The sequence below is a fragment of the Monodelphis domestica genome, chromosome 2 (assembly GCF_027887165.1).
Source record: "Monodelphis domestica isolate mMonDom1 chromosome 2, mMonDom1.pri, whole genome shotgun sequence".
In the NCBI taxonomy this organism is placed as follows: domain Eukaryota; kingdom Metazoa; phylum Chordata; class Mammalia; order Didelphimorphia; family Didelphidae; genus Monodelphis; species Monodelphis domestica.
Window position 1 is genome coordinate 194414082 of NC_077228.1, and position 12085 is coordinate 194426166.

Genomic DNA, 12085 nt, shown 5'->3' on the forward strand with positions numbered 1-12085 from the left:
TTTATCCATTTTGATATGAATCTGAGCACAATAATAATAGTTCACATTTATGTGGCATTGTATTTTACAAAATACTTAATCCCATGACCATAGATAGATTATGAAAATGATATTCTCTTTATTTTACTGAGGGTCAGAGGGTCATACTTGTAAATGACAAAGCTAGTAGTTGAACCCAAGCCTTCTAACTCCAAACTTTGTTTTACTATACCATACTGCCATTAAGGGCACCAAAAAAGGGCACTGAAAAAGCTAAAACAGAGTACCTAATTGGCTCAATGGATAGAGTGCCAGGCCTGGAGTCAGAAGGATCCAGATTCAAATTTGGCCTCGGATACTGCCTAGCTATGTGATCCTGGGCAAGTCATTTAACCCTAACTACCTAGCCTTTATCACTCTTCTGTCTTAGAGTTGTTACTAGCAAATAAGGTTTGTAAGAAGAAGGAAAGAAGGAAGGGAAAAGAAAAGAGAAAAAGAAGAAAAGAAAAAGCTAAAGTATTCTCAGGATCCATGAATAGAAGCATATTCTCTAGATCAAGGGCAATAATAATCCCACTGGTCAAACTTTATTTGGTTTATAATATTGTATTCTTCAGCTCAGTTCTAATAGTACATTAAAAAAAAACACACATTTTAAAACTGAACTGGATAAACTGGAATTCACCTAGAGGGTAGCCAATGGCTGGCACATTAGAGGTGTAATAAATGTGTTGATTAATTGATTTGAAACCATGTTATAGGAATAATGTTAATGGAACTGGTGATGTTTAGCTTATAGAAGGGTCGCATTTGTTTTTATCATAATCACAGACCTGAAAGGAAACTTAAACATCTACTCTAACCCTCTTGTTTTACATATGAGTTAACTAAGACACAAAGTTAATGATTTCCCCCATGGTCATACAGCTAGTTAATGGTAATGCCAAAACTACAATCCTAGGGTTCCTGACTTTCAGTTCAATAAGTTTTCCTCTGCAATGGTGATTTGAAGATAGATTGCACATTCTCCACCGTACTCCTACCCCATTCCCTTTGCACTGATAGGTCAGCTTTTTCCTTATATTATTGGGGCCTAGGCCTCCCACAACTTCCTATACCTTTGTGCCTTGCTTCTGAACAAGTTTCTTCCCTCACACCTCTTGCTCCGATTTATGTCCCCTGGCCTATCATAGTGCTTGGAACATAGTAAATGATTAATAACTGCTTTCTCTGAATATCTATTTTGTATAGCTCCAGAAGGTAAAATTAAGTCCACTGACCAGAATTTTCCAGGAGTCAGATTTTTGATTACTTTCTAATAATTATAGTGACACCAAAATGATATGTACCACCTTGGTGAGGTCATCAGTTTTCATCATTGGACATGTTCGAATAGATTGTTAGAGATAGTAAAATCCTCTCCAGTAATGCCATAGAAGCAGGAGAGTTTATACTCCTTCCTCAGTTTTGAATAAATCTAACAGATAAACAAAAGGGAAAATACAGAATTGAATACATTTCTGGAGAAACTATAGCTAAAAGATTTATGGCAGATTCTAAATGGGGCTGCCAAAGAATATACACATTTCTAAAAACCACAAAGAACTTTTGCAAAAATAGACTGTATTAGGGCATATAGATATTACAAATTTTTAAAAAAAGGTGAAAATTGGAAGCAGATCCTTTATAGATTATGCAATTTAAAAAATCAACTTGGAGAACACAATCAAATGACACCCAGATGAAGGCTTAATGGTGAAATTCCAAATGATATCTAGGTCAAAGAACAAATCATAGAAACAGTAATTATGTTAATGATTTTTTAATCATAATAATAAAATGCCATACGAAAATTTCTGAGATGCAGGTAAAATAAATAGCCCTTGGGAAAATTCTAACCCTAAAAACATACATTAACAAAATAGAAAAGTATAGAGTATTGAACTACAAAATTTTAAATTCTAAAAACTTAGAAAACCAATAGATGAACCTAAAATAAGCACCAAAAAATAAAGGTCTTAAAATGAGAGAAATAAAAATCCTTTTCCTGGTTTTTTAGTTCTTCTGAATTCAGCTCTGATTTATCTTTCTATTCCCCTCCACATACTCTATGATCCAGGAGCACTAGCCTTCTGATTGTTTCTCGTACATAATTCTCCATCTCCCAACCCCATACCTGGGATGTTCTCTCTCTTGCTGGACTTCTTCAAGACTCAGCTCAGATTTGACATTCTGCAGGAAGCCTTCCCTGCTCCCTTCCTACTGCTTGTCCTTTTTCTCAGAAATTACCTCTAATTTACATATATATATATATATATTATATGTACATACTGTTTGTATGTTGTCACCCCCATTAGAATGTAAACCCTTTCAAAGTAGAAACTGTCTTTGGACTTTCTTTGTACCCTCATTGTTTAACACATGGTAAGATACTAATTAATGCTTAATGACTGGCTCGACTCCTGCTAGGGGTAGGTGTTTAGACCAGATGACCTCACAAGTCCCTTCCAATTCCAAGACTCCCTTCTTCTGTGCCTGAAGAAATCATTTGAACAATGTAAATTGTTTAGTAAGCTTTATTATGACCAAGTCTTATTTTGCTATTTTTAAGGGTTATACGGTATCCTAGAAGGTGGGATATTTCATCTTCATTTACAGTTGGGAAGATAGACACTTATAGTGCTTATTATACACACTCATATCTGGTTTCTCTTTTGGAACCCTTATCTATAAAAGTCATTGTGCTAATAAAATGGATTTTTTTAAGTGGCATTGCCACTCATAGATCTGTTCAGAGTGCATCCAAATCAAATTGTTGAAGAGTATGAGAAGAGGAAAGCATTTAGTATTTGTGTGGAATGTATATGATAAAGTGAAGGAAAAGAATAATAGCTAACATTTATTTGCATTTACTGTGTCAGGCACTATGCTAAGCACTATACAATTATTAATCTCATATGATTCTCACAACTGTCCCGGGAAATAGATGCTACTGTTATCTTCATTTTACAGATCCTGAAACTGAGGCAAACAGGTTAAGTAACTTGATCAGGATCACATAACTAGTTAATGTCAAAGACTGGATTTGAACTCAGGACTTTTGTACTCTATCCACTGTGCTACCTAGCTACCTTTAAGGAAACTACAATCAGAACCATATCTGTAAGTTTCTAAAGTTGTTTTTTTTTTTGCGAAGTTTTCTCATGGATTCTTATTGTAGACACTGACTTATTATTTTTAGAGCTTAGCCCTGTCCCTTGGACTCAAGGACTCAGGGACATTTAAAATGTTTTAAATTGAATAATTGACTTTGGTAGAAATAAATCTTTACTATATATATATATAATTTTTAATATATTTTAATATATTTTTAATAACCCTTACTATCTTAGAGTCAATACTGTGTATTGGCTCCAAGGCAGAAGAGTGGTAAGGGCTAGGCAATGGGGGTCAAGTGACTTGCCCAGGGTCACACAGCTAGGAAATAGCTGAGGCCAGATTTGAACCTAGGACCTCCCGTCTCTAGGCCTGGCTCAATCCACTGAGCTACCCAGCTGCCCCCTTTACTATATTTTTTAAATCTTCAGAGCTAGGATGGCTTTTCTTCTGTTGTGCCCCCTGCCTTGTCCTCCCCTTTTGTTTATTTATTTTAAAAATCTTTAGCTTTATTTTATTCCAATAACAAATGTGTACATAAGTTTTCTGAGGTTACATGATTCATGTTGTCTCCCTCTCCTCTTCCTTTTCCCCTCCTGGAGTTGACAAGCAATTTCACTGGGTTACACATGTGTTGTCACATAAGACCTATTTCCATAATATTCATTTTTGTAAGAGAGTAATCTTATAAAACCAAAACCCCAAATCATATATCCATATAAAAAACTGATAACTCATATGTTTTCTTCTGCATTTCTACTCCAACAGTTCTTTCTCTGGAGTTGATAACATTCCTTCCCCTAAATCCCTCAGAAATGGCCTGTATTGCTGTTGGTAGCAAAGTCAATTACATTTGATCATCCCATAATGTTTCAGTTACTATATACAATGTTCTCCTGGTTCTGCTTATTTTGCTCTGTGTCAGTTCATGGAGGTCTTTCCAGTTCTCATAGAAATCAAGCAGTTCATCAGTTCTAATAACACAGTAATATTCCATCATCATCATATACCACAGTTTGTTCAGCTATTCCCCAATGATATCTCATCAGTTTCCAATTTTTTGCCACAAAAAAAGTGCAGCTATAAATATTTTTGTACAAACAGATCCATTCCCATTTTTTTCTATCTTTGGGCTGTCCTCTTTTAAACAGTGACAATCAATTTTTAAAATCTCCCTTAAGGAGGCAGCTGGGTGGCTCAGTGGATTGAGAACCAGGCCTAGGGTCCTAGGTTCAAATATGGCCTCAGATACTTCCTAGCTTGACCTGGGCAAGTCACTTAACCTCCATTGCATTATCCCTTACTGCTCTTCTGCTTTGGAACCCTGCATAGTATTGATTCTAAGATGAAGGTAAGGGTTTAAAATAAATAAATCAAACATGAAATCTCCCTTGAACTTTTGCACTGCCTATGGAAATAGCTACTGATCATCACTGACTACTATGCTCTGTCAAAAACTAAAAAGAAATTAATTTTAAGTGCTTAATCATGCTTATAATTTTTAGTTTGGCAGTCCAGACCTGAGATATAATCAGTACTGAGAATTTTAGGTATAGAAATTCCCTTTGTATTTGCAGATATAAAATGTGGTTGTAACTTTAGTCATAGAGGGTGACTTGTGACACTGAAAGGGTAAATGACTTGTCTATGATTACATAGCTCTAGTATTTGTAATAGAGCCTGAATCCACATCTTCTGCCTCCAAGGAGGGTCTCATTTTGCTAGGACCTCATCATCCCTTAGATATAGAGGTGATAGATGACTTGAATTATTGCAAAGAGCATGATATTGCACATCCAAAGAAGTATTGCTCTCCTAAGTTCTTTGGAATTCTGAAGACTACTGAGAATGTTGCTTAAGGGAGCTCAGACTACTCTTCTTGGGTTAAAAGTAAGAATGTGAATCCATTTCCTAGACTTATACAGAAGCTACTGTGATGATGTACCAAAGATAAAAACCACTTCCCTTGTGAGAACATCTTGCAGTAAAGATGGGACTGCTTGTAAGTGAGCAGAAGAAAACTTCTATTTGGGACAAAGATATAGTAGTTTTGCTGTGGATGACATTTATTTTGCCATCATTTTTTATAAAACTATGTTCCAGTGTTCATATGGTCTTGTATGATCTCACTGATTTTGGAGTTTCCCCTTCAGTGATAGAGATTGCAACCCCTATATTCCTGCCCATCCTGAACGACTTTTGCCCATAGCTAGTGCTAAGTTCACTCTAGGGGGCTGATCCACTGGAACCTTTCCTTACTTTCTCACTTTTTTTTCCTGACATTGTAGGTTTTTTTAAATTATTGCTTGCAAAAAAAAAATTCAGTTTCACAGTTTCATTCTGTATTTCTAATTAGTAAGCAAAGTAATTTATGACTAAAGCAAGACTTGTTTGGCAATATGAAAAGAGATGATGATTCAGAATAAGGCAACTATTGCAAAAATTATAAATACAGAGGAAAAAAGTAATAACACACAGAAGATGCATAATAACTAATAAAATAACTAGATATATGTGATCAAAAGCTCTACAACCTTGGCTGTTTTGGTTTACATTAGCAACATAATGATACACAGAGCAACTACTCTGTGTAAGTCAACAAATATATTAATAGTGATATAAGTATGAATTTTAGAGTACTTGAGAAAATATTTGATATAAGGTGTCTTGGATTGGGGCTATTATAAGAGAATAATAAATCTTTTTTTTTTTTAACCCTTACCTTCCGTCTTGGAGTCAATACTGTGTATTGGCTCCAAGGCAGAAGAGTGGTAAGGGCTAGGCAATGGGGGTTAAGTGACTTGCCCAGGGTCACACAGCTGGGAAGTGGCTGAGGCCAAATTTGAACCTAGGACCTCCCATCTCTAGGGCTAGCTCTCAATCCACTGAGCTACCCAGCTGCCCCCTGCATCTTAGTTCTTAATTTTATTAAGTAGCAAAATGCATGATTTCCAAGTTAAGATTTATTATTCTCGGGGGCAGCTGGGTAGCTCAGTGGACTGAGAACCAGACCTAGAATGGGAGGTCCTGGGTTCAAATCTGGCCTCAGACACTTCCCAACTGTGTGACCCTGGGCAAGTCACTTGACCCCCATTGCCTAGCCCTTACCACTCTTCTGCCTTGAGGCCAATACACAGTATTGACTCCAAGACGGAAGGTAAGGGTTTAAAAAAAAGAACTAAGATGCAGTTTAGTAGAATTATTATAAAGCATAATCTTAGATATTTACCATGACTCCACATAATTCTGTCCTAAATATTAGGACCATAGATTTAGAACTGGAAAAGAATAGTCATTCAGTCTATTTCTTGGTTGGGAAAACTGAGGCCAAGGAGGGTGGTAAACAGCTTGCTCAAGGTCACACATTTGGTAAGTGTTAGAAGCTGAATTTGAGCCCAGGTCCTCTATCTCCAGAGTCAGTGCTCTTACTATTGTATGAGAATGCCTTTCATATATAATTATCATACATTTGATTCATAAGACCTATTTTGATACAATAAGTTTTATTGTCCAATAATTGCTAACCCTCTGTGATTCCTTTTGGAATTTTCTTGGCAAACTGGTTTGCCATTTCCTTCTCCAGCTCGTTTTACAAATGAGGAAACTAAGGCCAATGGGTTTAAATGACTTGCCAAGAATTAAACAGCTAGTAAGTACCTGAAGCTAGATTTGAACTCAGGAAGAGATGTCTTCCTGACTCCAGGTCCAACACTATCTATTGTGCCACCTAGCTGACCCCACAATAGGTTTATTTGAGTTAGGAAAATATAATAATGGATGAAACATCACATTTTGTTTAAATTGGACTGTTGTTCACTGGATAGCTTTTGTGCAGAATAATAAATGATGTGACCTGAAAGGTACATTATGGAAATTATTTTGGCAGAGGTGAGAAGGACAAAAGAACCTCGAAGAGACCAGACTCCCAGAGAGGAGCCTTCCAGGAGGCTGTTTTGGTAATCCTGGAGAGAGGCAATAAGTACCTGGAGTGGGTAAACAGAAGACTAAGAGAACAGTTCCTGTAAAGAGCAGAAAAGGTAGTTTCCCCAAGGGACCATTGAACATGTACAGGGAATTCATTAGCAACTTTTAAGACCTGCTGAACCAGGATAGTTAAATGGCGTACAATTGCTTCTATAAGCAAGGTGCCCAGATTATTAAATCTCAGAAAGTATTAAGACTGACCACAAAAGTTGAGGATATTAAAAAAGAACCTTTTCAAGCTATACAGGAAAAGAGGATTTAAAAAGAAAAGAGGGGACCATTGCTTGTGGTGGTTGGGACAGTGATAGCTTACCACAGAGAAGTAGAGCTGCTCTACTTGTATTTTGATTGGCTTTATTTTGACTTACTTTCCTACCAAGGAGATTGTCTTTAGACTTATCTTGATGAAGTCAAGCCAACTGACTCAAAGGAACTACTCTAACCTTGAGTGGTAAAGAACTGCCAGTGATCTTTGAAAGATTGTTAAAAATGAGAGGTACTAAAGGTTTGAAGAGAGGCAAGTTGTCAATTTTCAAAAAAAGAAAGGAGAATGGTATCTCCAAACTATACCCGCAGTGAACTTGCTTCAATTTCTGGGAAAATTAAAGAATAAGAAACTAATGAATATCTAGAAAAGGAAGTAGCAATCACAGAGATAGCATGACTTCATCCAGAACAAGTTGTGCCAAACTTACCTTATTTCCTTTTCTGATGGGGTTACCAAACTGGTAGATCAGGAAGAAGATGTACATAGCATTTGCTTAGATTTTAACAAAGCATTTGATAAACTATCATATACCATTCTTGTAGAGATGATGGAAAAATGTGGGTGAAGTGGTAATGCAAATAAATGTATTATTATACATTTAATGCAATTCAAACTTGATTGAATGACTAGTCCCACGAGAGCGTGGTGGTGTAATATCAACATGGAAAGGGATTGCCATTGCATTTCCTTTTTTTTTGTCTGCTCTCGTGAACTTTTTAATTAATGATTTAGATAGAGGTACATATGAAATACTTACCAAATTTGTAGATGACATGAATTTGTGAGGAATAGTTAAAAATTGGATGACAGATTTGGGATTCAAAAAGAATGTCATGGGCTAAATAGAAAAATTGACCAAATAAAATAATATAATATTTTATAGATATAAACGTAAAGTCTTACACTTGAGTTCTTAAAAATTCCCAAGTACAAGATGGGTGAGTTAAGATAGGTAGCAGGTCATCTGAAAAAGATTTGGGAATCTGAGTGGACTACAAAGTGAATATAAACCAGCAATCTGATATGGAATCCATGAAAGCAAATGCTATCTTGAGTTCTGTTGAGAGCCATAGTATCCAGAAATAAGGAAGTGATTGTCCTGTTGTTCTCTGCCTTTGTCAGTCCACATATGGAGTGTTGTGCTCAGTTCTGGGTGCCACATTTTGGGAATATTGATAAGTTGTTAATTTAGAGAAGGGCAACCAAGATGGCAATAGGGCTTAGGTTTATGCTACAAAAGATCAATTGAAGGGGTTTGGAGCTTTTAGGCTAGAAAATAAAAAACAAAGGACATAAATGATAGCAGTCTTAAAGTATTTGAAGGATTGTCATTTGGAAGAGAGGTTAAGCTTGTTCTCTTTGGGCCTAGAGAGCAGCACTAAGAATAATGAATGGTAGTTACAAACAAAGTTAGGCTTAAAGTTAGGGAAAATGTCCAGCAATTAAGGCTATCCAAATTAGGCCACCTCTGGAGATAGTGAGTTTTCTTTCACTTGAGACCTTTAAGCAAAGATTTGGATAAATACTTAAAAGGCATGTTGTAGAAAGAAGTTAAACTTCAGGTATAGTTTGACTTGATGGTCTCATATGTTCCTTCCATCTTGGAAATTATGTGATCCTACATAATTTTCCAATGTATTTTGAGTTTCCCAAATCCAAGATGAAAGTTCTCTTGATCCAAAACCCTGACACAGTAAGATGTTTTCCAGATGTGGGGCTGAATAATAAATTGGGTTAGGGTAGCTAGGTAGCTCAGTGGATAGAACATCAGGCCTAGAGTTAGAAAGACTGTGGTTCAAATCTGGCCTCAGACACTTTTAAGCTGTGTGACCCTGGGCAAGTCACATAATATCAATTGCCTCACCCTTACCACTCTTCTCTGCCTTGAAACTAATACTTGTATTGATTCTATGACAGAAAGTAAGTGTTGGGTTTTTTTAATAGACTGAGTTAAGTGCACTCCTTCCACAGGGTTCTATATTTTTTAAATTTAGTTCTTATACCAGCTAAAATATTAAACTAACTACATAGGTGATTTTATTGTGATCTCAATCAAAAAGCACCAAATAAAGTATATTACTCAAATGTTGCTCTGAAACACTGCACAACCCCAAAATAGACACTGGCATCCACCCTGCTTCTCACTGTTGGCTAACTGACCTCCCCATAAATAGCTCAGTGTTATGTGATCAGATAACTACAACTTCAGAAAAGTAAAATTTATTTCCTGACACATGGGTGCACTATCTATATTATTTAAGAAACCTATAGAAGATAATCCAGTTCCTAGCTATAGCTTAAAGTCTCTGTTGTAGCTGCCTACAGTCCTTTTTATTTTTTGGTCATTAAATTCCTTTGCACGGGCTCTAAAAACAACAGGCCTGCTTTATGTAGCATTCCATTCTGTAATAAAGTAGAGGTGTAGTGAGATTTTGTTTTTGCTTTTGTACAGGGAAGCGATTTGATGCCTTGCTCTCTGAGATCTAGACTGATCAGGGACAATTTGTGATGATTTCCGATGATGTTGAGATGGAAGGTGTGGCAACCTAGGCAAACAAAGAACTCATCCTAATTTTATGATAAAGTAGCACATTTTCTAAAATTTAGAATGTCTTAAAGAATAAAGTTAAAATCTGCTTACCTTTGATTTGTCTTGATATTCTCCCTGACTTTAATTGGAATGTGTTGATAATGATAGTGGCTTTTAAAATGTTGTAATGTAGTTGAACATTGCTTCATAAATGCCATGGCAAGATAGCAAATTGGCTCAGGCCTAGAGACAAGAGGTCCTGGATTCAAATAGAGCCTCAGATACTTTATAGCTGTGTGACCCTGGGCAAGTCATTTAACCCCATTTGCCTAGCCCTTACTGCTCTGCTGCTTTAGGAACTGATACTTAGTATTGATTCTAAGATACATGATTTGAGTTAAAAAAAAATAAAAGAAGAAACATCATGGCATTAAATTATGAAGTTGAATCTTGGAGTATTTCCCCAAAATTTATGAATACAGAAAAGAATACAGGGCACAGTATTATACTTGTACTATGAAGGTTAGCAAGATATATAATATTTTGTTAGAAACCAGGTATCAAACATTTTCACTTTTCCTTTTCATGAGTAGTTATTTGTGGCATTCACTGAAATCAAAGGACCCCTATCCTACCATTATTCATTATTTCCCTTTACTTTGTTGAATTGTCACTTTATTTTGGCCCCATCATGAGAAGGAGATAAAAGAGTAGCTATTAAATAATGAATTTTGAAGGTTGGTCTATGCTCTGTACTGATGATGCTTTTGTTTGGGGCATTTTAGAGACGAGAGTTGCATCAACCTTGTCAGGCAGCTACTTATGACCACTCTAAGTGAAACTAATGTCAAATTTTGATAAAATCCAGGGATAATATTGAATATTTTAAATCTGATCACTAAATCACTAGGAGAGTCATCACCATGATTCCTTTTCAGCTTCTCCTATAGTGTGAAGTCTTTTAACAGATTTTCAAAAAACAGCAACAAAATTTGTTTGGTTTATTTAGCAGGTGGTGAACGATGGCTGTGTGGATCCAAGCACAGCAGCTCCAGGGAGATGCCCTCCACCAGATGCAAGCGTTATATGGCCAACACTTCCCCATTGAGGTGCGCCATTATTTATCCCAGTGGATTGAGAGCCAAGCTTGGTATGTAGACTAGTTTCTCATATCTTAATAAACTGGGGGACTTGGTGGGAGTCCACAAATGTTGGTCTTTGCTTAAGAAGAATGATTCAGAGTTAATTTAGGTTTTAAAATTCTGTCTTTATGCAAGGTACTGGGGAGATTGGAAGCTTCAGGAACAGCTAGTGAATATCAGACTATGTTGTGAACTCCCAAAGCATGCAAAGCATCATATTGAATGCTTGAGTCAACACATAAAAACATTTTGGCCTTTGTACTTGAACTTTATGATTTAATGGAATGGATAAAACTGACAATCTTGTGTCCAACAGAAATTGCCACAAAATGTAACCTGTCCGCTCCTTAGTGATGTTTTTGTTAAACAAAAACCCTGGCTGTTAGAGTGTCATTTGAAATAAGGTGTTTCAAGCCTAAAAAAACATCAAGACACGGGCTTAGAGGTTTTAAAGTACAGTCCATCATGGTTGCCATATTAGAGTAGGTGCCTCAGGCCTGGGAAAGAACCATTCTCCTTGCAACTGTATATATGGATTTAACTACATGTCAGTGATTATGCCACTAGATGAATAGAAGTTACATATTAGCAGATTTCCATGTAGAAAAGGCAACTTTTCTTCTAAATTACATTAGGCAACTCCAGAAAGGAGATGAGTTTTCTGTGTAGCTTTAAAATGGTTAGGCAGAAAATCAGCTGAGAGTTAATAAAATCTGAGCGTGTCAAATGTACTTTTTTTTTTTTACTCTCTCCTGATTTTTTCATTTAGTTGCTTTTTTATGGGTAAGATATTACATTATTGGGAGAAGGCAGAGAAATAATGGCAAGTTTCTATTCAGATATTTAAAGCTCCACTAAGCAGTTTTTCCATATAATCTCTGTATTAAATGACTATTAAAGAATTATTTTAGCTTCATAATAGTTTTTGTCTGACATTGAATGAGTGATTATATCATAAAGATTTTAGTCATAAAATCTCAACTCCTTCAGTTCTAAGCAGGAAAAGTAAGATTGTTCACATAATTA

The 12085-nt window shown here is 36.1% G+C and overlaps 1 protein-coding gene across 8 annotated transcripts in view; it reads left to right on the forward strand.

Moving 5' to 3' along the window:
- Positions 1 to 12085, forward strand: part of LOC100011470 (signal transducer and activator of transcription 5B) — a 70722-nt gene that overhangs the window by 36457 nt on the left and 22180 nt on the right. For 4 of the 8 annotated variants that reach the window (XM_056816743.1, XM_056816747.1, XM_056816742.1 and 1 more), the window contains exon 2: positions 10927 to 11067. In XM_056816743.1, the coding sequence (XP_056672721.1) occupies positions 10940 to 11067 (128 nt within the window). In that variant the 5' untranslated portion in view covers positions 10927 to 10939. Of the gene's footprint in view, positions 1 to 10926; positions 11068 to 12085 lie in introns of those variants that run through there. The other 4 variants (XM_056816748.1, XM_056816745.1, XM_056816744.1 and 1 more) reach the window with 2 other exon arrangements.